This window comes from Silene latifolia, chromosome 3 (genome assembly GCF_048544455.1).
Source record: "Silene latifolia isolate original U9 population chromosome 3, ASM4854445v1, whole genome shotgun sequence".
Lineage (NCBI taxonomy): Eukaryota > Viridiplantae > Streptophyta > Magnoliopsida > Caryophyllales > Caryophyllaceae > Silene > Silene latifolia.
Genome location: NC_133528.1, coordinates 28,136,305 through 28,161,472, shown reverse-complemented (window position 1 = coordinate 28,161,472; position 25,168 = coordinate 28,136,305). Strand labels below are relative to the sequence as shown.

Sequence of the window (25,168 nt, the reverse complement as noted above, 5' to 3'; positions counted from 1 at the left end):
AAACAAAATATATACTCCCTCTGTCCCAGTCAATAGTTTACATTTGCTTTATTCTCCCTACCAAAAATATAGCAAATGTAAGCTATTCATTAATTTCACACCTGTCTTTGTATGAATCATAAGGGTTATCAAAGCGCCCCCATTGGTTTACACTTATGATGATTAGTACTTAATAAATTTTGCTATAATTCGAGATAACAAAGCTTTAGAGGCGCTACTTAATGCTTAGAATCAAGTACGTATCAAGAGAGCATAAGGGATTAGGATATTTCATTTTTTTTAGAATTATGTGACCCGGATTTGAACTTCGAAACACTTATTTTTATATTAATCATAAGGGCTATCAAAGCGCCCTAATTGGCTTACACCTTTGATGATTATTATTTAATAAAATTTGCTAGAATTCGAGATAACAAAGCTTTAGAGACTACTTAATGCTTAGAATCAAGTACGTATCAAGAGACCATAAGGGATTAGGATATTTCATTTTTTTAGAATTATGTGGCAGCTTTGAACTTCGAAACACCTATTCGATAATGTTTTATAACTTAGTTTAAAATAATCAAGGTCATTAACCCGTACGAAGTACGGACTTTCAAACTAGTATGCATTAAAGTAGACATTGCAGTGTCTGTCTGGATGTGTTTCTCCGCATTTTCGGTTTCATGTGTAGGTGTGGTGATCGAATATAGTATTCTGAGTTCAGGGAGTGGCTTTAACATTTTTACACTAATGTTTTGGACCAAATACATGCTAAGCGATGAATTCAGAAGAGTAAAAAGTTTGTGGATTGAGAACAAGCCAAGGCCCAAATAAGAAGCATGAACCAAAGCACGATGTAAAGAGAAGGCGAAAAGGCGAAACAACCATTAGTTGCTCCACGCGGCACCAGCCAAGCCCTCCACCTTAAACTCGTCACGCCAAGTAGCAAGCGTCATTCCACTAAGCTGGACCTTTCTCCGATGCTTGAGCTTCCCTTCATGTTTCAGCCTATGTTCTTTCTTATTCCTAACTTAAATACAACTTTTTTCTTAACAGTGCGAAAATGTCTTACATTCCAGTAATATGGCTCTGAAAGCCATACTCAAGTACTACAATCGAATAAGAAACAACATAGAGTAATAGTTTCCTAGAAAAGAACAACAACCAGGGGGCGATTTTCATAGGGTATCCGAAACTTGATGATAAAGAACAATGATCACACTAGTAAAAAAACACCTATTGCGTCAATCAATTTACGTCGGTTCTACAAAAACTGACGCAAAAAATACTTAGTTTTGGGGGAATCCATTTTCGCCCTATAGTGAAGCTTTTTGCGTCGCTTCTTTAGACATAATTGACGTATATAATACGTCGGTTACTGTAGAAACGGACATATTTGATCAAATACATCAATTATGTTTTATAACCGACTTATTTGACATTATGTTTTTGCATCAGCTTCCCGCGAAACCGATACAAATGATATCAATTATAAAGAAAAAAAACCAAAAAATATAAACTCAGGCTCTCGACACTTCGTTGATCAATTCCCAATTACCAACTCGATCATTCTTCACTCACATCACAAAACCCTTATTTTTCCCTCACATCAGCAAACTCGATCCTCGCACCACCAACATCACCACCGTGGGCCTGGCGCACCCCACCACGACCACCATCGTGTCCTGCGTTATCGTCCAACCACTACCACTTTCCCTCAATCTCCAGCAACATCTGTTAGTTGTGGTTATCTCCTCGCCTTCAGGTGCGTTTTTCCCTTCTTTTTATCCCATCAATTAGTTTAATGGTTAATTAGGTCAATTAGGTTTATGTTTTAGAGTTTTTCCTTCATTAGATTATTTGATTTATGCTTGATGTTGATTAAATATGATAAAACATAGGATTTGGGGTTTTGTATATTCACAGTAATTTTCATCTTATTTTGGTTATCCGGCTAAAATTTGGTGAACGAATATCACTGTTATAGTTCTCCTTTGGTTATCCGGCTAAAATTTGGAGTTTTTCCTTCATTGTTTAATGTTCTTTGATTAACTGAAAATTGTTGTCATTGCGGTTCACCGTAGATTTTCATTAAATCAAAGTTTTCACAACTTTTTAACCACTCTTACCCTTTCCTCCATATTATCCAGTTTCTACCACTTCAATTTTTCGATTAATCTGCTCCGCTGCTCCTCCCTTCACCGCTCCTCCATCACCACCGCCATCATCACTGCTCCGCTATATCCACTCTAACTCGTCTTCTTCTCCATCGGGTATTTGCTTTCTCACCTAAGTACCTAACTCGTGTTTATCTTAAATTAGGGTTCTTTTTATTATGCTTGTTTTAGTCGAACTGTACTTTGTTTCGTTTAATTTACTTATCATTATCCCCAATTTTACCTTTCAATAATCGAATATGGGACTAAAACATTACTTCCAAACAATGATTTAGTCGTAATTGACATGAACTAGAAAAAAAGAGGGTGGATTTAGGTGATTTATGAAATGTGGGACTAAATTGACATCAACTAGGGAGCGATTGACAATGATTTAGTCGTAATTGACATCAACTGGGGAGCGATTTCCATAGAGTACCCGAAACATAAATACAACTTTTTAATCAAGGGCTTTCAAAGAGTTTTCCCTACTCTTATTTAATCCCCATGTAACATCCTTAGAAAGGGGTCAATGAATCAAATACATTGCATAAACTCACTTACGCTAAACATATACCTACTTTGTAGGATCGACCCCTACTTACTAGTTAGTTGTAGATTACAAAATAGTGAATTTTTTGGAGACTCACTACAAACTTAGCCAGGCAACTACAGAGTAACACACAACAATATAGATGATGTAAAGACATCATAGAGGCAATTTTCAATGATTACATTATTCCAGTAGATGAGCTTTATCAATTTATCGTGGAGGAGGCGTCATTGCCGCAACAACCAGGTAAAGGTTGAGTCGTCGATGAGATGGAGTAAAGACATCATAGATGATGTAACACACAACAATATAGATGATGTAAAGACATCATAGAGGCGATTTTCAATGATTACATTATTCCAGTAGATGAGCTTTACCAATTTATCGTGGAGGAGGCGTCATTGCCGCAACAACCAGGTAAAGGTTGAGTCGTCGATGAGATGGAGTAGAGGAAGGCAAAAATAAATAGAAAAGAAAGATTCTGTAGTAATACGATGGCTAATAAGTACCCTGTACATAGTAAACATTTATTCGAAGACTCTTTTCCGATTCACATATTTAAAGGGTCGTACTTTTTCTTATAGGGATTTTACTCTTTCACATACGCTTTTTACGTTATACCCTTGTCATTTTTTTCATCTTCCTCACCCAATTGATTTTACCCACTCATTCCGTTCATCTCTCTTCACCACCGACAACCCCTCCGACGGCCGACCGTACTCTAACCACCTTGGCGTTCCCCATGCTATGGATACCCTAGATATCTATCTCAATATTTCGCCCTCTTTTCCTGATTTCCTTGTTTCTGGTTATGTTTAATTGTCAATGTGTTGATCTGATGTTGATTAATTTAGTGACATTAGATATCATCATTATCATCTCAGGAGAAGGACAAAGTAATGCCATTAACACTCACTACGCAACAATGGAGAAAGTAGGTGCACTACGTACCAAACATATAACTCTAGTGTCTTGCACCACCCTAAACAGCGCACTACCCTAACCACTGATGTATGATTCTAACAACCGTGTCCTCCATCAACGTACCACCATTATCCATAAACCCTAATTTCATCATATAATGATCAAATAATACACGTTAATAAATTAAATAAAACTCAATATAACATACTAATAATTGATAAATAACTAAATTACGTCATTAATTGGAGAATTATGATCCATTGTTCAAGTCTTCGGAGCAATTAGATTAGAGTTTAGTGGAAAATGTTGATATAAGAATTAATTGACCGACCCGACCCGGGTTTATAAAGCCCATTAGATATATAGACCCAAAATAAAAAGGCAAAAAACGAAGTCTCAGTCCCAAATAATTAATTAATTGTCAGTCTGTGACAGTGTGACACGGCCCCTCTGCGTTTGCCGGCGTTCGTCTCTCTGCCGCCACCGTTCACCTATCCTCGTGTAAGTTATATTTTCATCCCTTTCAATTTCTGCCCCTTTTCGAGGAGTTTGCTTATTCCACCGTCGCGTCCACCACCACCACCACTGATCGGCGTTTGATCAGCAATTAACGATTGTAAATATGAACTAGTTGAACTTGTTTTACATATGTAATAGTCGTAAATTAAATGGTTCAATTTTGGCGATTTTAGCAACAAAATGGATCCCTTCATTTCCGCCCTACAAAGAAAAGTGTATTCCCTCCAACAAAGGAAAGATTTGGAGGGAAAACTCTCGCCCACCATTCAAAATGTAACCCTTTGCCTTGATTTGTGGTATTTGTTTACAAGTGATCCCTAAGGGCGTGTCTGGATAACAAAAGTGGAGGGAAAGGGAGGGGAGGGGGAATGGGGTGTAGGTGTTAGGATACAATTTCCCTCCAAATATTGCCTATTGTAGAGAGATTTTGATTAGGCTTCGAGGAGGGAAATTGGATCCCTCCCCCTCCACCTTCATTTGCTATCCAAACAAGAGATTTTAAATCCCCTACTCTCCCTCCCTTTCTTTTCCCTCCAAATCTCTCAATCCAAACACACCCTAAATGAAATGTAGAGGATTTCGTTTTCGTTGTTAGCATCAATTGCAAGTTAAGTATAATATCAGTTCGTTGAGGACGTGATCATTCTATCTTAATGTTGTACTCAGTGATCTACAGGGATTTTTCTCTACCTTGTTTGATATGGCTTGGCAGTTCTGAAAACTGCCCTTCCATTTTTTTTTTTGGTTTTATCGGATTTTAGTGTTTTCCGAATACAAATGCTATGACTTTTGGAAAGATTAGTAGCTGCATGTACTTTGTTTGGACGGATATGTACATAGTGGAAGTGGAGTCAGGAGTGGTATGTGAAACAAGGGTTAGTGTAATATAGTCAAATAGAATATATCCTATGTAGGCTAGGCTAAGTGCATATGGCAGCTTATAGTGAGAAGCATCATAATATCAAAAGAGGAAGATTAGTCGTAGACGATGGGGGTAATTTCAGGTTAACCTATATCAGCCTGATTGGTAAAGGTTTTATCCCATGGCAGCAGCATGGTTGGGCAAGGGCTTGATCCGAAAGGCAATTCTGCAGAAGCAATAAAGATATGAGCTGGGAAAGTAACTAGCTTTACCCAGTTCTAATGATAATGTGAGATTGACGGGTTTTCTTTGATAGCTGATCCCATGTTTTTAAAATGAGGCCTCGATTCCCAAATGTAGGGTCAATATGGCAGTTACTGGCTTATTGTTATTTTCGTTATGTCAGTCTTTTCTGTTGCTCACTTATCTTTGACGAGGGATATATGCTGTATTGCGATCTATGTTACTTGTAGTCTGGTGCAAGTGTATGTATAATGTATCCAAGTGTGAAGTGTCAACTCAACTTCACTCAATTATCGTGTCCTTGTAAAATCACATGACTAACTCGCATTCTCCTTTCCATAACTCTTTCTCATCCTCCTCAACCTAACTTTCATGGAGATCAAGTCCAGCAAAAACAAGTCAAATTTATACTCGTTTTGCAATACAAATAATACAATCATCAATGAATCTGATTCTCATTGAATTATAGTAATTTGGACCCTTTTTTAAATTATTAAAGGTTTCAGTTTTATCATTTCCAGGGTTTGTTTAATCAACAGTAAAATTGATTATTCAACTTTTGGAGTTCATGTTTTTTTTCCTGCCTACTTACTCCATTTTCTGTCATTGTTGTCATCTTAGTTGGAATTACACGCGTCTTAGTTTTGCTGGGATTATTAGGTTAGTCTGTTTGAGCCGTAGTAAGTGATATTCCTTGTTTCCAATTAACGGTTGAAAATGAAATCTTTGTTTTCAAACGCCACCACTTGGTCCAATTTTGATGCTTGAATTTAATTTTAGCCCAGATTCAATACCAAAATTCTAAGATCTTATTTGGATGAGGAAGAAGGAGGGGGAGGGAGAGGGGGAAAGAAGGGTACAAAATCCCTTGTTTGGATAACAAATGGGAGGAATCCGTTTTCCGTCCTCCAACCATAATTAAAATCCCTCCAGCAAAGGAGAGATTGAAGGGAAAACTCCCTTCTTCCATTCTCCCTCCCCTTCTCCTTCCCTCCCTTCCCCTCCTCTCAACCTTTTTCTTTCCCTCAACTTTTGCTATCCACACACACTCTAACTCTTCGTAAAATGTTTATAATTTAATATACTTCATCTGAGGTGGATTTTTTTTTCCAATTTTCCTGTGAACACCCAAAACAAGAAATATGCAACGTTAGACATGATTTAGCTTTATACCCACATCTGCCCCAAACCAATCAACTATCACGGATTCCCCCTCCCCTACATCAGAAACACCACCACAACCTACAACTAGTGCTACAAATTGAAATATTGAAGGCCGATTCAGTTTGCTTAGTTGATGACCAAAAGTTAAGGGTTTTCAACTGCATCTTCAACCATTGATGGTAATTTCAGAACACTATATTCAGAGAGATTTTCTTTTGTTTTGTGGGTAAATTCTGACATTGAACTTCTTATCTTACGGTCTAGTATCCAGGGTGTAGTGGGAATGAAATCAAATGTAAAATTATTTGATCTACCCAAACAATACAACTGTATAGAATTTCAATGTTTCAGTCTCTAGAATGAGAGTATGGTTTTAGAAATCAAATCGTGTTGCCAATCACTATCTTAGTTAATTAGTTACTGAGGGCTGGATGTTGTACCAAAGATGGTTGGCAACAAATTTTCTGCTTGCATTTGGTTTTGTTTTCTCTAAATTACTGTAATTCGTATTTTATCTTTTTGCTATATTGCCAGATTTTTCTTTTTTTGATCAATTAAGCTAGCTGATCAAATCTTACTTTTAAATTAGCATTTGTTGTAAGTACTCAACCATAGACTTTAATAAATAATTACCATGTGTAATAATGAAGTTATGATGTGATATTTACTTTGTTTGATTTATACCTCCCCCAACCGTCAACTTTGTTTTTGGTTGTTCAATTTATCAGGAAGATTATTTTGAGAAAAATTACGAATTTAGCATTAGATTTGTAGGGAATTTTTTTCATATGAGTGTTACATTTCATAATCTATGCTCTTATAATTTGAGAGTACCAAAGATTAAAGCGTTTGTCTCAAAAGTTTTCGTGGTTAGATCACAAAAGTTAAATGTGGATAATTTAACGAAAAGGCAAAAGTAGATAGGAGGTAATAGGTACTAGGTTTTAGCCCCTCTTATGAATGTCTATTACAAACGAAGGCATCAGGTTTGTGTGTCACAAAATCTTTGTCGCAATGGTAAGTCAATGAATGTTGTTCTTAGAGTATTTAGCTAATAATAGAAGAAAGCTGATTATAAATCTCTTTTCATAAGTCTGAGACGTATGTTCCTTGTAAGTGTATTTCTTTTTAAATTTTTTGAAGGTTTATTCAATTAGTCGAGAGCATATCTAGTAACAACCTTTTCTATGATAGGTGATCCGCGATTTTGAATTAATATTAAAACTTTTTGCACTACATTAAGGATTTGAAGTGTCTTACTTTACTCAACACATTGAAGCGGTGACCTTTAGCTGTGCTAAAATCTGATCCAAGAGCGATATGTATCATTAGCAAGATTTTTAGTTTGGTCTTGTTTCCTGTGCAGAATCTCATTAAGTTACCTTTGCTGGCCATGTCAGCCAACACGATGTTGGAAGATTCAAAAAAACGTGCTTTGGAGGCAGTGGAACGTAGGTTTGCTTCAGAAGCTAGGGTTCAGCACCGACAAACAAGAGACAAGAGAATACGTCACGACCAAAATCCAGGTATGAACGCAGGTGATGTTTTCTTATATGGGCGGATAAAAACTTAGACATTAGCTGGTTGTGTTAAGAATCCTTTGGTCATCTATCAGTTCATTCGATCATTTGATTGTAGCACTGCAATAATCTGAAGTTTATCGAAAATGACAAATTGAGTGAGGCTATGAATTCTTACCATAGACTTATAGTTCAAGTAATTGACCTAAACAAAATCTTGTGCTGGACTAGAAGGTTGCGCTTGTAGTAGTTTGAAAATTGCTCCATGCTCTTGCTATAGCTCACTTTAATTAAAATGCTTAGGCAAACGGGTGTTATTAATTAATACATACGAGTATGATATATCATTTTGGTCCTCTGTACCATTTTCAGATTTATCGTTATAACCAAAGGCCAGGTGGTACTTTTAGGAGGGTAATTGAAAATCATGCCTAAAAAACATGTTTATGGACACTCCCAAATTTGACATAAACATCGATAAGTGCAATTCAGAGAATCAGAGAAGGGAGTATTAACATTTAACATAAATCTTGGGAGTGTAAATATGTTTTTCGAATATGCCTTAAACCTTGCTGTGGAAGCTTGCTTACACGGATGTGTGCAGATCCTGAAAATGTGGATCCTACATTCGCACGAATTAGTGAACCCGTGCATGAAAATCTATTAACTGCTCAGGTGAGTCTTATATAGCTTTATCACTAATGTCCTGCCAAAACAAAAAAAACAATACCTAATTGACTCTATGTTTGATATGAAGTACATTTATCAATTCAGGCATCTAATAAGGATAAGAGCACAGTCGATAAATTATTGCACGAGCTTCTTCGCAAGGGTGATGCAGCCCAGAAATATATTCAAGGGTCTAAGAATATGAAATTTGATCACCAGATTAACCTAGATAATTATTATAAAAAAAACAACTCAAGTGGTACTCGTTTACGAGCCTTGCAAGCAAATTCAAAGCGCTCAAAGAAGCATATGTCCATGAAGCAACTTAAAAGAGCTGGATTGTTAGATCTTCCTGAAGAGTTTCATAAGTGAGTTCTTCAGTTCTTCTGATTGTGTGTGATGATCTATCTCATTATCCATTTGTCTTACATCCTCCACTTACCTTTTAGCTTGATGTTTTTTACGTTTCTGTTCAAATAGGAAATCATTGTACATGCTGTTGCCTTTTTTTTTTTTTTTTTTTTTTTTTTTTTTTTTTTTCATGGTTGTCTGTTTAATCTAATTAGCCGTTGTCATTTTTGTCTTTGTGCTGGAATCAAGTGTTTCAACTGTCAAATGACCCTGAAAGCCCAACATCGTTTTTTACCAATGAACACTTTAAGTTCAAAATGTCACTCTCTATTTCCTTCTCATAATAAACTGAAGACATGTTTTCTGGAATGTCGGCTAATCCTGTACCATACCCGAGACATGTTGTATCTCTCAAGACAGCTTATTTGATTGCATCCTTGTTTCCCCAAATTTTCAATTCAAGTGTCAAATATTTCAACATTCTGGACGATGCCTGTTTCTTGCTAATATCACGCAAACCGACCACCCTTCGTATGGTTTTTGGCAAGGGGTGCTAAACTCAGAGAAGTAAATGTTTTAAACTTTATACAAGTAGGCAAGTAGCTGATAGTAAGTTTTTTGCAATAGTAAAGTCTTTTATGTTGTCACAAGGTATTTAATTCTATAAAATAGACGTCCAATGATTCTCAAAATAATTGGCATTATTGTCAAATCACTCAAATGAGATTTACACCTCGTCTTTCTCTGTGCATAGTCAATTATCTTTCACCTAGTACCATTTTTTTTTTGCATTAGTTCATCTTCCCTGCATCACTTATTTACTTATATACTGATTCTTTAGCATTGGATTAAGTTATTACTACTCTTTCCTAGTTTCCTAGCAAACATCATATGCCAACTAAGTTCTTTACTTATCTTTTTGGTCAACATCATTGAGTCTTTGATAGGGCTTGAGATTCTCTACTATTTTTTATGCCATTAGGTGGCTAGCTTTTGGTGCATCTTAGTTTCTTACTCTTCAACTACTCTTTGCCACTCTACATACCGTCATTGCTCTGAAATTCCAAAATGCTTGGGAAAAGAGTGCTTGGGAAAAGAGCTGAATACTGTAAAAATGGGATGCATTCAGAACCATCATTTCATATGATTTATTTAATGTGACAAATTACAGTCTAATTTTGTAGTGTGTCAAACTTGTAATTTCTTTTAAATCGTGGCATTTTTATGTGCAGATGATAGTTAAGTACTACCTTTTTATGCATTCAGATGATAGTTAAGTTCAAATTTGTTGTATTCTAGAGTAAAGTACTGTCTTTTCCTAGGATTATTTCAGAACTATTGATTGGCAGTTACAATGACTGAGTTAGTTTTTTCAATGGTCACAGATTTGAACTATTTATATCCATGCACGAAATGTGGAAAGAGTATGTCATTCACCTTCTAAAAAATATTGGGTAAGACTTTTGCTTTATGTGGCCTTAGCTGATAGTTTGAATACGTTTTCATATTACTTGAATGACTTATTTGATTGTCTTTTCGTTTTCATTCTGCTAGGAAAAATCAAGTTGCTGCGATTCTTTTTGGAGCCAATCTCCATGGTGCTATATTTCGAGGTACTTAAGCTTTTCGTTGCCTTTTCTCTTCGCGACACAACCTTTACAATAGGATTCATGCTAGACTTGTTAAAAATCGACCTGACTTGACCCGCAAACAACCCGTTGTGGCTCGTTATTTCAACATCGTGAATCTGTAAATCTTGACTCCTTACCCATTAATAATCCAAATTTTGAAATGACCTGTTGATTTTGGGTCAAGACCTGTTTGACCTGCGACACTACCCGTAAGGCCGTAAATCACTAAAACTAGCGGAAAATGTACGTTTAAAGGATATAAAATAACTTTGAAAAGATAATCATAATATAATGTTTGCTTTTATGATTTTTAATTAAAATATAAAAACTAATTAAATGTTAACAAATATTTGAATTAAGAACTTTGAATCACAAATATGATTTTTGAATAACAATCCGCTTTTTGAGGTGTCCGACCATTCACTGGCGGTTTTAAATGATGATTCATGTTACATTGTACCCGAAATCTTTTTGGGATTAAGGCTCTAATGTTGTTGTATAATTACTAAATAAAAATTTATTAGAAGTTTTATCGTAATAATTATTTTGATTTAAAACCGCAAATTATTAATATGATTAAAATATTTATGTAGAATAAATACTCCCTCTATTTTGTTGAATTAGCCCCATTGGCCCACTATTTGTGAGGAAAAAAGTGGGTCCATGAGGCTAATTCAATAAAATGGAGGAAGTATTTGATACGATTTAATTTAATAAATACACTTTTTTTACTAGAAAAGTATTAAATAAAAAACGTGAGAGTATATTTTGACCCGTATTGTGAACCTGATCTGGCCTTTGACTCTTGTTCTACTTGACCCATATTCAGACCCGATCTGTTGCCCCTTCTTATTTTCATCCGTTGTTGTATAAACAATGGACAACCCATACTTGCGTGGGGGTGTGGCTGCTTTCTGTAAATCTTATTAATCTTTTACATTGCCCTAAGTAGCTATGAGAGCATGAGACTTACATTCTTTTGTAATCTAGAAGAGTATGTGCTTACTTTATTGAGTTCATAGTCTCTTGTTTTCTACCAATTTTGATATAAGGTGATCCTAGCGCAGGCTGAAAATCATTTAACTACGTGGAACAAGATTTTGGTCATTACCTAGTGGAAGGCCTTTTCTGATAATATAATGTCAAATACTCTAAACGACATGTTCTCATGATTGTCACTCACAATGCTTAGGACGATATTAACCTATTTCATGACATTTGACCTAGTATCAAAATTGTCGTGCACAAGTTCTTTCAACTTTAGCTTATCTACAAATTTCTTTGAAGAACTTCCAAATGATCTCTAAATGTTGAGATGCCTGTCATGAACCCAGTTAAGATACTAGTTCAGATATTCAAGAGATTATGGGGGTGGGCTGTGGCAATACTAATTTTCTGATGTTAAACATATCACTAGGCGGGATGGGATATTGCCTACCCCTAGTGTCATTGCTTAGAAGTCAGAAGTTTGGTGTGATTTCTTTGGCTCGAACTATAAAAGGGAAAAATGTAATAATTGGACACTCAATCTTCTTGTCAAGATGAATATGAAGTTGTTTGATCCAACAAGTAAGGAACTAAGACCAATGATACACAAATTTTTATACTTGGAAAGACGGAAGGAAATAGAGAATTCAAACTAAGAGATTAATTATGATATCAGAGCTTTAAGAAAGGTTTTCTTAGTAGGTTTTAATGTGTTTCCCATCCCTCATTTCTCTTTGATGACACCGTATTTTCTATTTATACTCTTCTGTCTTGTTTCTAACTATAAAAATCATTGTTGGGTTTCAAGCTAGTTTTGTAAATGAGCTGATGAAATTAAGAAAAATAATACTATGTTCTGATTATTTTTGGCAGTGGTTGAGTGCAAAATAGATTCCTTCGTCGGGGTGTTGGGCATCATGATCCGGGAGACTGCAGAGACATTTGGAATCATTACACAAGACAATAAATTTCGAGGTGCATATTCCTTTTCTTGATTCTTATTGTTGAACCTATGTAACTTCCATTTTGTGCTATAAAAGGTTCCATTCTTGAGCTATTGCTTCCTATAGATTTGAACAGAATAGTCAAAAGAATAGTAGATTATACAGATACGTCATAGGACATGCAGGTTAAGAAACAACATATTTTGAAATGGGGGGCAATGAAGGAGGGATGATAATTTGATTGATGCAGATGGTTCAAGTTGCCATTGTTTTGATTTAGAACTCGATTCTCTAGTTTTCCGGATGTAAATGAATGTCAATCATGAAAACAATTGAATTTTGGCAAACACTATAAGATCCCTTATCAGGACATGATTTAGGACTTTGCAGATGTTTTAAGTTTTAACTACCTTCTGTAGTCTTCTGTAAAAAAAAAAACGACCTTCTGTAGTGGAGCTATGGGCTATTCGTGAAGGGGATTGTGATAATGTCATTGTTTGTCAGTATCTAGTAATTGCTTGATTGTATCATTATACTTTAGGGTTTTAGACTTCTAAACCACATGTAATGTGGGTTTCTCATGGAGCTCATAGAGCTTTGTAAAATGTAAAGTGATAAGAAAATTTGGTTCAACTGAATTTGATATTCGCCATTATTTTTACTCGGGGTCCTCTAGGACTATGCCAAAGTATCTCCACTATTTCAAGTTTTGGGTGTGTGCCTGTCTCGTGAAGCTTAGAATCCAGTAGTTTTTGTGAATGCTAATGGCTGTTACTTCGAGATGTTTTAGAGGTTGACTTATCCTAGTTATTGTTGGAAGACCTATTGATCTGGAGTTACATAAATCTAAAGAAAGATGTTATGTGGAATGTGGGGAAAATTTCCTAAGTATTGTGTCTGTCTGGACCTATCCTAGTTAGTAGTTACCTATTGTGTGGGCTTTTTTTTTTCTCTCTTTTTTTTTTTTTTTTTTTTTTGGAAGTGACGGCAATGTTCAAAGTTGTAGATATTGAAGATCCTTTGTATATCTTTGAACTCACATTCTTAGTTCTGGACAGTTGGTCAGAGTAGGAAGTAGCACTTCCATTTTTTTTTTTTTTTTTGTCCTTCCTATGCCCGCTCTTACGTTTTTTTCCTCTCCTCTTTTGTGCCACATCGCAATACTTCTTCCATATGATGGTTCATGCTATCCAGCCCAATCCATCTCAGGACTAAGGCTTTGCTGTCAGTGACCTTAACTTTTCCGAGTTTTATCTTTGGTGACCTGTGGATGCCAGATTTACTTCCTTCCGCTTCGTTCACCACAAACTCATATGTTATGGCTTATGGGGTAGCATAGCTTTTGCATTGTTCAGGTTTGATTAGTCAGCTTTGATTGCCTAAGCGGGAATAACTCCAGAATACAGGTTTCTAGTATAAAACTTAAAGAACTCAGTTACGTGAATTTACCATAACTCGAGGGGAATGTGGTGGAAGTGTTCCATATTTAGGCATTAACAAATTAAAGCATGTTTAGAATGAACATCTCGCGAATATCTACATTTTCCCTCCCTCAATGATCTTGTTTCTTATCTTACATTCCCGTACCTTTGAGATGACAGTTCTCAAGTAATGCCAACCAATGTTTTCACGCTTCAAATTGGTTGTGTCCGACACTCCCACATTCTGCCACAACATTGCACCTCAACCATTTATTTTGGGCATAAGACGTTATACTTTCACAAGTTGTCCGACACTTCAACATTGTGCCGCATCCAGCACTTGCAGCTGAGTGGATGAAAATTTCACTAGTCTGTTACTAGTAGTCATGCAAGTTAGTTCATTGAGAAAGTCTGGCCATGCCTATTGAGAAGTTGCTTGCATTTTAATAGTATTAGTCATGTAAGTTATTCCTTTGAGAAAGTCTGACCATGTCTGAAGTGCTCTAGGTGAACGTCGGATTTTGTCATGCTCACAGATAACTATCAGCAGATTAGGATCCAAAGTTCTGCTTTAAATTAGTTAAAATTAAGATTGTCGAAGATGCTCTTCTGGTTATTTAGGATTGTTTGACATGTTTCAGCAGGTTACCTGTTTTTGTGTGTGTGTACACACACATTATACAATACTCCCTCCATGTCCTCAAGTTCTTCCATTTATCAAAAAATTTCCTCATTGTGAAAAGTGCGAAGATCAGGGTAAAGTGGAGGCAGCATGTCGTACACTCGTGCCCCCCCCCCCCCCCGGGTCAGTCAATGTGAAAAGTGCCAAAAATTTATCGTATAATTTGAGCATTAAATTAAATAGTTAAATTACATGAGATAATCCTTTAATGACCCAACTAAACCCATTCTGGTCAGTCAATGTGATTCCTTTGCTTACGTGAATCGTTGTAATCAGAAAGCTCGTAACAATGTTTTGGCAGCCAGAACAATCTTGTAAATGCTTTCTGCTGTGTATGATTTCGGCTCTTCAGTTGCCTTTTAGTCTCTGCACCTGTTCTGTTCATTTGCAGGCTCTTGTTCTAGCAGGTCCTATATGCTTTCGTAGTTTTATTGGTAATTGAACGACTTCTCCGTGTAGTCACTTAGCCAGATTTATGGTTTATTCGCCCATTTTGTTCAAATGCGCAGTTGTTCCTAAGAGAGGCTCTGTGTTTGTATTGCAAGCTGATTGCTGGATGACTACACTGCTTGGTGATAAATTTGTTTCTAGGAAGTCGGGTTCGTGACCTTGGCAACTATCAACTTATAGTAGGTATTCTTGTCAAGTTGCTCATTTAAAATTTTGTAATGATATCCTCTACTTGGAGAGTAACATTTTTTCGGTCTCAATTAGAGACTAAAATTTTGCAACATTGATTGGCGAGTCAAATTTGATTCATTTTCATAATACTGCTTTCCTAAGAGAGCGCGGTAAAAACATTGCTATCTACCTAAAAAAACGAATTAACTACCATGACAATTCACAATCATGAAAATAAGGTTAAATTACAATTGTTTTTAGCTGAAGTCATCTTTCGATTTGATGCACCGAAACATCTACTATTACCCATTAAAAAAAACATTGTGGAGTTTTGATGCACTGAAACATCTACTATTATCCTCTATATTTATGTGAAGAAGACTTGCGACCCATATTGCTTAGCGGTAGATTGTGGTATCTATGCTGTGTGTGGAGTATTATAGAGAGCCTAAGCAAGGCCTCTTCTAGGATTACAATTTGGGAAAGAATTAAAGAATGAATTTCAGTATTTGAGCATCCTTGTGTAATTTTGGGGATTTTAATTAAGAGTTGAGTTTAGTGAAGATATACACTCGGGGAAAAGAGCGGATGGATACACGAACAACGATACCAAGAGGCCAACCATCGTGTGTTAATGTAGAAAGAGTTCCATTTGAAGATAGTTCCATTGTTGTTTTCGAAACTTCACTTGGGTATGGTTTTGTTTTTGTTATTGGTGTTATTATATTTGGGTCTGAAATTATTGAAATTGAGCAAAATTATTGTATTTGGTCCTGAGAGGTGTCGTCAATGTTGTCAGTATCGGGATTCTACTTTGAATCGATGGAGTAGGTATAATCAAATTAATAAAATCGGATCGTAGGATCGTAACAAACTAACTAAATATAGTTATTTATGTGGTAAAAACATAAAATTGAAGATCAAAATACATATTTATTAATATTTTTCAATAAATTATTGATGATTAATAATTTTGGTGTCATTGTTATGAATACGTTTTTGCAACTTATACAAGATTTGAATTTTACAATATCATTATATAAAGGGAAAATTGTTGATTATAGCCTTTTATTTTATAAGCTGCTTTTTGTAAATTATAGCCTTGTATAATTCTTTTTGTAAATTTCATCCAGAATATCACTTCCGATGAGAAATTACAGCCAAAACAGTTACTCCGGTGGAAATTGATGCAAATTTGATTTTTGTCACTTAAGTTCATCTTTTTTAACGAAAATGCCGTTACATTCGTCTTTTATATTCCCTTACTAGTTTGATACCCTTGCGTTGCAACGGAGTAATTAACTTAGTTATAATGTTAATGTCTAATTATTTGTTTACATTTAACTCAAAAAAAAAAAATTATTTGTTTACATATGATTAAAATATCTTTTTCAAATAAAATAAAAATAAAACACTTTGTTAATGAAAAAAAGGTTGTAAAGCTTAATATTTGTATGTTATTGTTGTAACTGACGTGTGCCGTTACAAACTCTTATAAGAGCTCTCTAAGACAATACTTGATCTGTGAGACTCAATTTTTTTTTGAATTGATACCTAAGTTTGATGATACTCTTATTTATAGTGATGAGATCACCCCACCTTATGATAATCTTTTAATGTGAGACAATTCAACTATTTATACATAGTATATTCATCACACCTACATTATTTTTTAACTAGCTTAGGACCTGTACAAAGATGCACGGGCATGTATAAATAATTTACGCAGCTAAATTTTTAATTTTTATAATACAACATTATATTCTAACTTCTTACATAATTATAAACGATTTATATTTGATGGGAAATTGTACTCAAATTTCAGAAACTAAATTTAATGGCTAAATACAAAAGAACAATAATAATACTGCAAATTAGCACATCTTTCAACCGTATAGACTAAATGATTCTCTCTAATCACCATGATAATAGATAAATTAAATAATATAACTATTTTTTTTCATAAAAACACCACTATATTTGAATTGCCGAATATATAAAAACATTTTACTGTAAATATTTTGTCACATATAATTCTAAAAAAAAATTAAAACTAATATTTATGGCGTGTTTATTGCGTGTACTATGTGCTTCGCATGTTTTATAAAGTCATGAATTATTTAAAAGTATATATAGTGCAATGGAATTGGAAGCACACACTAACTTGGAATTGCACGGTTTTGAAGCCTCGACAAAATTGGGCTCTAAATCAAAATCCGTCTAAGAAATGGTGCCAAAAACCGGTCATATTCTCATCTAGGATGAGTTTAGAGCATTTTGTCTAAGGACTTTTGTCTTGGAAGGACACATATCAAGAGGTAAAGAGCAAACCAAAACCGAGGTCCACAATGCACGGTTTTACAAGGGTTGCTCACAAGCCGCTTTGAAGTTTCTTAAATTGTCCAAACCAACTCGAAGGACCCTTTTGCTGCTCTATGGCTGATATACTACTCATGGCCGGTCCCCTTGAAACTCTCAAGAAGTCTCACCTATCAATAAATAAGGAGTCAAGGATGATTGCCTCATTAGTTTACTTTGTATTACTTTATGCTTTATGCCCTTTTCATTTTCAGTTGTGTAAGGCTTTGTAGGGCCTTATTGTGCCGTTTTTGTACCTAACAACCAACCGTTTTGTGACCCTTGGATGTAATATTGGATGTATGGCTAGGATTAGATTGGAGCCTCTATACAAGGAGTTCTAAACTTATGTAAAAATCAGATTATGTTGAGTTAAAATTATGAGTTTGAAAACTGAGTTTTCTACTTCTTTTCTTCTTGCTTAGTGCGGAAAACCCTTCATTACTTAGTGTTTGAGGAGGAGTCTAGTTCATGCTTACTGATCTTGAACGAGATTCCAAGTCTTGAGCCTGCTTCGTGATCTAGCTCAATTCATATCCTTGGTTACTTTCATTGTTCTTGTCACAATTAGTTGGTTTTGAGTCCTTGTTGTGTTCCCAAATCAAGCTTGCTTAATTTGTGTTTCAAAATAGCCCTTAAAACCATGTTTCTTATGTTTTTTTTTTCGTCCAAAGTTGAGTCTAATTTGAGTCTCATTTCGAGTCCAAGCAACAAGTGTGAATCCTAGTTTCATTTGTTGTCCAAAACACAACAATCTCTAAGGTTTACACTCCAAAATGGTATCAAGGACCCAGGTTTAACACGAGTTCTACCTTGTGTTAGTCTTGGGAAAAGCCTTTCTTACGAGTTCATCATATCCCAACTACGACAAAAACACATAAAACAACTATGAGTGAAAAGAGGCTCACCGGAATTGAAAACCAAATGACACAACTTTCTGAAAAATGCGACCTATGTTGGATTCTTTCACTGCTATCATGGCTAACATTCCAACACCAACAAGATATGGAAGACCACCACGTGGCAGAGGTAGAGGCCGTGGCCTCATGGGAAGAGGAAGAGGTCAAGGTGTCCAAAAAGAGGAGCAATTTTCAGATTCGGAGGACTCCATGGCCGAGGCATTTCAAGGAGAGACCAACAAAGACTTAAAGGTAGAAATTTTTGATTTTTATGGTAGCTTAGACCCCGAAGATTTGTTAGATTGGTTTAGGACCATTGAAAGAGTCTTTGAGTTTAAAGGTTATTCGGATAGCAAAGCTTTTAAAGTTGTAATCTTGAAACTCAAAGGCTATGGTTCCCTTTGGTATGAGAACCTAAAAAATTAGAGAAGAAGGGATGGTAAGGAACCTATTAAGTCTTGGTTAAAACTGAAAAAGAAGCTTAAGGAAAAGTTTGTGCCTAGAGACTACACTCAAGACATGTTTATTAGGCTCACTCAACTTAAGCAAGACCAACAATTTATTGAGTCCTATCTTAGCGACTTTGAACAATTAACCTTGCATTGTGAAGTAAAACCGGAACAAAAGATCATTGCTAGGTTTATTGAAGGTTTGGACTTTAAGATTGCTAGTAAAGTGCGAATGTATCAAATGTTGTCCTTTGAGGAGGCCGTGAACTTGGCATTGAGGGTTGAGAAATGGGGGACGGGGAAGGCTACAACCACAAAACAGCCCCTCACCAAGATCAAACCAAGACCAAGGTTGTTGAACTAACACCTCAAAACAAAACCCCTACGCTTGACAAAGGCAAAGCACCCATGATCCCACCGAAAAACACCACGGCCTTGAGTAAATGCTATCAATGTCAAGGCTTTGGTCACTTTGCTAAAGATTGTCCAACCAAGAGAGCTCTTAGTAGCTTTGAAATAGTACATTGGGGTGAGGATGAAATTCTTGTTTGTGATGATGGTAACGAAGAAGCGGAGCTAGAAGAGGCTGCCATGGTTGTGGAATCGGATTCGGGATTGAACTTGGTCCTATGGAAAGCTTTGAGTGCCCAACCTTTGGAAATGGACCAAAGACAACAACTCTTTAGGTCTAGGTGCACTATTAAGGTGAGAGTTTGCAATCTAATCATTGATGGTGGGAGTTGTACCAATGTGGCTTGTAATACTCTCATTGAGAAGCTATCCTTACCCACACAAGACCATTTTAATCCTTACAAATTGAAGTGACTCAACAAAGGGGCATAAATCAAAGTGGATAAGCAATGCTTAGTTCCCTTCTGAATTGGAAAGAACTATGTTGATGAGGCTCTTTGTGATGTTCTCCCTATGGATGCTTGACATCTTCTACTTCGTAGGCCATAGGAATTTTATAGGGATTCAGTTCACAATGGAAAAGACAACACTTATGCCTTCAAATTTGGGTCAAGAAAGATCATTCTAACACCATTACCTCCCGAGCTCATGCCTACATCAACAACCTCCGTACTTGAGTCTTCCAAGAAAGTGTTCTTGATCAATGAAGCCTTGGTAAAGTCTAAGGAAGATGGAGTAGAGGCTGCCCTTGTTCCTATTTCAAAGGACGAATTCAAGGAGTTAAGAGTCCCATATTTGCTCAAAGAAAATGATCAAGCTAAGGTTCCCCTCAAGGTTGTGCGATGTGACTCTCCTACATCTCCTATTCCGGAGTTGTCCAATTCGTTCAAGGCTAATTGCAAGGCTAGGAACCATGATCAAGGAGCTGCCCAACATGGAAATGCAAGCTTGTTGAATGCTCTAGCAAGGAAAGAAATGGAATTAAGGAACAAGTTGGAAAGGAACAACATTTTCATGCTCAAATCTAGAAATGCAAGGGAGCTTGTAAGGAGAAATATAAGAATCCTAAGCAAGCCAAGATGTTCAATCCCGGGCATCAAGTATGGGTACATTTGAGCAAAGGAAAGATCAACAACAAGAAGGAAAAACAGTCCATGGCAAGTGATGATGGTCCATTCCAGATCATTAAGCAAATTAAGTCCAACAAGTATAAGGTCAATCTCTTGGAAATCCATGTCACAACATCTAGAATATTGATGGTGGTAATTTGAGTCCATGCTATGAGGAGGTTGAAGATGATGATATCTAGGATTTGAGGACAAATCATTTTCAGGAAGGAGAGTTTGCAATGGAATTGGAAGCACACACTATATTGGAATTGCACGGTTTTGGAGCCTCGACAAAATTGGGCTCTAAATCAAAATCCGTCTAAGAAGTGGTGCCAAGAAGAGGAGCAATTTTTAGATTCGGAGGACTCCATGGCCGAGGCATTTCAAGGAGAGACCAACAAAGACTTAAAGGTAGAAATTCCTGATTTTTATGGTAGCTTAAACCCCGAAGATTTGTTAGATTGGTTTAGGACCATTGAAAGAGTCTTTGAGTTTAAAGGTTATTCGGATAGCAAAGCTTTTAAAGTTGCAATCTTGAAACTCAAAGGCTATGCTTCCCTTTGGTATGAGAACCTAAAAAATCAGAGAAGAAGGATTGGTAAGTAACCTATTAAGTCTTGGTTAAAACTGAAAAAAAAGCTTAAGGAAAAGTTTGTGCCTAGAGACTACACTCAAGACATGTTTATTAGGCTCACTCAACTTAAGCAAGGCCAACAATTTATTGAGTCCTATCTTAGAGACTTTGAACAATTAACCTTGCAATGTGAAGTAAATGAAAAACCGAAACAAAATATTGCTAGGTTTATTGAAGGTTTGGACTTTAAGATTGCTAGTAGAGTGCGAATGTATCAAGTGTTGTCCTTTGAGGAGGCCGAGAACTTGGCATTGAGGGTTGAGAATGAGGGACAGGGAAGGCTACAACAACAAAACAACCGTCCAAAACAGCCCCTCGCCAAGACCAAACCGAGACCAAGGTTGTTGAACCAACACTTCAAAACAAAACATCTACTCTTGACAAAGGCAAAGCACCCATGATCCCACACAAAAACAGCACAGCCTTGAGGAAACACTATCAATGTCAAGGCTTTGGTCACTTTGCTAAAGATTGTCCAACCAAGAGAGCTCTTAGTAGCTGAGATATTACATTGGGGTGAGGATGAAATTCTTGTTTGTGATGATGGTAACGAAGAAACAGAGCTATAAGAGGCTGCCATAGTTGTGGAACCGGATTCGGGATTGAACTTGGTCCTATGGAGCGTTTTGAGTGCCCAACCCTTGGAAATGGACCAAAGACAACAACTCTTTAGGTCTAGGTGCACTATTAAGGGAAGAGTTTGCAATCTAATCATTGATGGTGGGAGTTGTACCAATGTGGCTTCTAATACTCTCATTGAGAAGCTATCCTTACCCACACAAGACCATTTAAATCCTTACAAATTGAGGTGGCTTAACAAAGAGGTAGAAATCAAAGTGGATAAGCAATGCTTAGTGCCCTTCTCAATTGAAAAGAAGTATGTTGATGAGGCATTTTGTGATGTTCTCCCTATGCATGCTTGTCATCTTCTACTTGGTAGGCCATGTGAATTTGATAGGGATTCGGTTCACAATGGGAAAGACAACACTTATACCTTCAAATTTGGGTCAAGAACGGTCATTCTAACACCATTACCACCCGAGCTCATGCCTACATCAACAACCTCCGTACTTGAGTCTTCCAAGAAAGTGTTCTTGATCAATGAAGCCTTGTTAAAGTCTAAGGAAGATGGAGTAGAGGCTGCCCTTGTTCCTTTTTCAAAGGACGAATTCAAGGAGCTAAGAGTCCTAGATTTGCTTAAAGAAAATGATTAAGCTAAGGTTCCCCTTAAGGGCGTGCGATGTGACTCTCCTACATCTCCTATTCCGGAGTTGTCTAATTCATTCAAGGCTGATTGCAAGGCTAGGAGCCATGATCAAGGAGCTGCCCAACCATGGAAATGCAAGCTTGTTGAATGCTCTAGAAAGGAAAGAAATGGAATTAAGGAACAAGTTGGAAAGGAACCACATTTTCATGCTCAAATCAAGAAATGCAGGGGAGCTTGTAAGGAGAAATATAAGAATCCTAAGCAAGCCAACATGTTCAAACCCGGGGATCAAGTATGGGTACAATTGAGAAAAGGAAAGATCAACAACAAAAAGGAAAAAACAGTCCATGGCAAGTGATGATGGTCCATTCGAGATCATTAAGCAAATTAAGTCCAATAAGTACAAGGTCAATCTCTTGGGAATCTATGTCACAATTGATTGTAATAATTTGAGTCCATGCTATGAGTGGGTCAAAGATGATGATATCCAGGATTTGAGGGCAAATTTTTTTCAAGAAGGAGAGTTTGCAATGGAATTGGAAGCACACACTAGCTTGGAATGCACGGTTTTGGAGCCTTGACAAAATTGGGCTCTAAATCAAAATCCGTCTAAGAAGTGGTGCCAAAAATCGGTCATATTCTCATCTAGAATGAGTTTAGAGCATTTTTGTCTATGGAATTTTGTCTTGGAAGGACACATATCAAGAGGTAAAGAGCTAACCAAAACCAAGGTCTACAATGCACGGTTTTACAAGGGTAGCTCACAAGTCACTTTGAAGTTTCCTAAATTGTCCAAACCAACTCGAAGGACCCTTTTGCTGCTCTATGGCTCATATACTACTCATGGCCGGTCCCCTTGAAGCTCCCAAGAAGTCTCACCTATCATTAAATAAGGAGTCAAGGATGATTGTCTCATTAGTTTACTTTGTTTTGCTTTATGCTTTATGTCCTTTTCATTTTCAGTTGTGTAAGGCTTTGTAGGGCCTTATTGTGCCGTTTTTTGTATCTCACAACCAGCCATTTTGTGACCCTTAGATGTAATATTGGATGTATGGCTAGGATTAGATTGGAGCCTCTATAAAAGGAGCTCTAAACTTATGTAAAAACTAGATTATGCTGAGTTAAAATTATGAGTTTCAAAACTGAGTTTTTTACTTCTTTTCTTCTTGCTTAGTGCGGAAAACTCCTCATTAATTACTTTTTGAGGAGGACTCTAGTTCATGCTTAGTGATCTTGAACGAGATTCCAAGTCTTGAGCCTGCTTCGTGATCTAGCTCAATTCATATCATTGGTTACTTTCATTGTTCTTGTCACAATTAGTTGGTTTTGAGTCCTTGTTGTATCCCTAAATCAAGCTTGCTTAATTTGTGTTTCAAAACAGCCCTTAAAACCTTGTTTCTTCTGTTTTTTTTCCGTCCAAAATTGAGTCTAATTTGAGTCCCATTTCGAGTCCAAGCAACAAGTGTGAATCCTAGTTTCATTTGTTGTCCAAAATAAAACAATCTCTAAGATTTACACTCCATATAGCCAATATAGCATATTTGCTACTTCATTGATCCGTTTGAATAATCCTCCTATCCTCCTATATACTAAAGAGAATAAAATTTCTCTAAAATTTTCCCTTCAAAGTGCTCAAACTTATATATCGAAACAAAGTTTATTTTCATTTATTAAACTAATTTTCCATTTAAAATAATCTTATTATCATTAAACTTAAAAATATACCCCGTAATATTTTAACAAAAAGCAAAAACAAAATTGGTATAAAACTATAATCTATACATATAAACTGTATCTTCTATATTAACTTCATGACGAATTTTTTTTATTAAAATCATTTGAGGTAGTTAAAATATTTTCATTAAAAACGCATTTCATGAAATTACTCAATTCTCTTGATTCATTTTAAAATTAATTATTTTTTATAAAAAATTCATGAGATATCAATCTAAAATCCATAAATAATACAGTAAAAATTAAAAGTACTATATTTACCGCGCGGGATCTACGCTAGTCTTTTTATAAAGAGAACAAAATAAACCATTCTATTTTGTGTTTTTATTGTTCCAGAATTATCGACTAAGCTTGAACTTTTAAAAGATGTATTTGTAACGTACAAATTTTCATTTGTAACGACACTATTCTGTCACAAGCTTGTGACCTCTTAGAAGGAGCAAGTGGAAGGGCAAGTGGGAGGGAGGCTGTGAGAAGTCACAAGTTTGTGACGGTCACAAACAAGACGAACTGGTTGTAACAAAACAGCCAAAATTAGACCATGAGTTTGAGATAAGTTCTAAAATTGAATGTTCATTGGTACAGACAAAGCATAATAACATTCATGGGTAGCTCAATCAATTTATAACTTATCCCTAATCATTATAAACATCACAAATGATAGAGTAAAACGGGTAAAATGGCCCATTTTTATTTAAAAAAAAGTCATTTATTTGTTGCTAGTAAATAGTTGTATTTTTTTACATTATTATGAGACCGTGTCACAGTATAAGACCGTCTCACCCAGTAAATTTTTTCTTTCGAGGGAAAAAGATGTTTATTCATTAGTGAACTCCGAAATAAAGTAAGTAAGAACTACACCAGCTATCACATTCGCTCACCTAATAATTAATATATAAACAGAGAAGACATTTTTTAAAATATTTTGAAATATACGGAGTGTGTGGTTTATGTTATAAGCTACGTAGTAATATCTTTTGTTAGAGTATTAGAAGCATCGAAGTAGGATAGTTGATATCTTGTTTATAGTCCGGCCTATAGTTTGACATTCGACCCAACCTCAACCTCACTATATAGTAAAAATAACTCGAACATGAAATGCATAAAATTCAAAAGTCGAATGTCAAAAACCTGGACC

General features: G+C 36.1%; 1 protein-coding gene across 13 annotated transcripts; it reads left to right on the top strand.

The window, feature by feature from the left end:
• Nucleotides 1-1,503: 1,503 nt before the first annotated feature.
• LOC141647461 (ribonuclease MRP protein subunit POP4) lies at nt 1,504-17,980 on the top strand. Of its 13 annotated transcripts, none has more exons than XM_074455647.1 (10): nt 1,505-1,747; nt 2,133-2,255; nt 3,576-3,625; nt 4,051-4,116; nt 7,770-7,929; nt 8,698-8,960; nt 10,329-10,397; nt 10,498-10,556; nt 12,435-12,536; nt 15,118-15,379. In XM_074455647.1, exons 3-10 carry the CDS (start codon nt 3,591-3,593, stop codon nt 15,213-15,215), a joined length of 852 nt encoding a protein of 283 aa, XP_074311748.1. In that variant the 5' UTR covers nt 1,505-1,747; nt 2,133-2,255; nt 3,576-3,590; the 3' UTR covers nt 15,216-15,379. The 13 variants fall into 13 exon arrangements, with proteins under 13 accessions (XP_074311754.1, XP_074311748.1, XP_074311755.1 ...); XM_074455645.1 differs by lacking the exons at nt 1,505-1,747; nt 2,133-2,255 and adding exons at nt 8,528-8,598; nt 17,416-17,980 and having other exon boundaries at nt 3,609-3,625; nt 7,770-7,941; nt 15,118-15,237; XM_074455646.1 differs by lacking the exons at nt 1,505-1,747; nt 2,133-2,255 and adding exons at nt 8,528-8,598; nt 16,363-16,531 and having other exon boundaries at nt 3,609-3,625; nt 7,770-7,941; nt 15,118-15,237.
• The last annotated feature ends 7,188 nt before the right edge of the window (nt 17,981-25,168 follow it).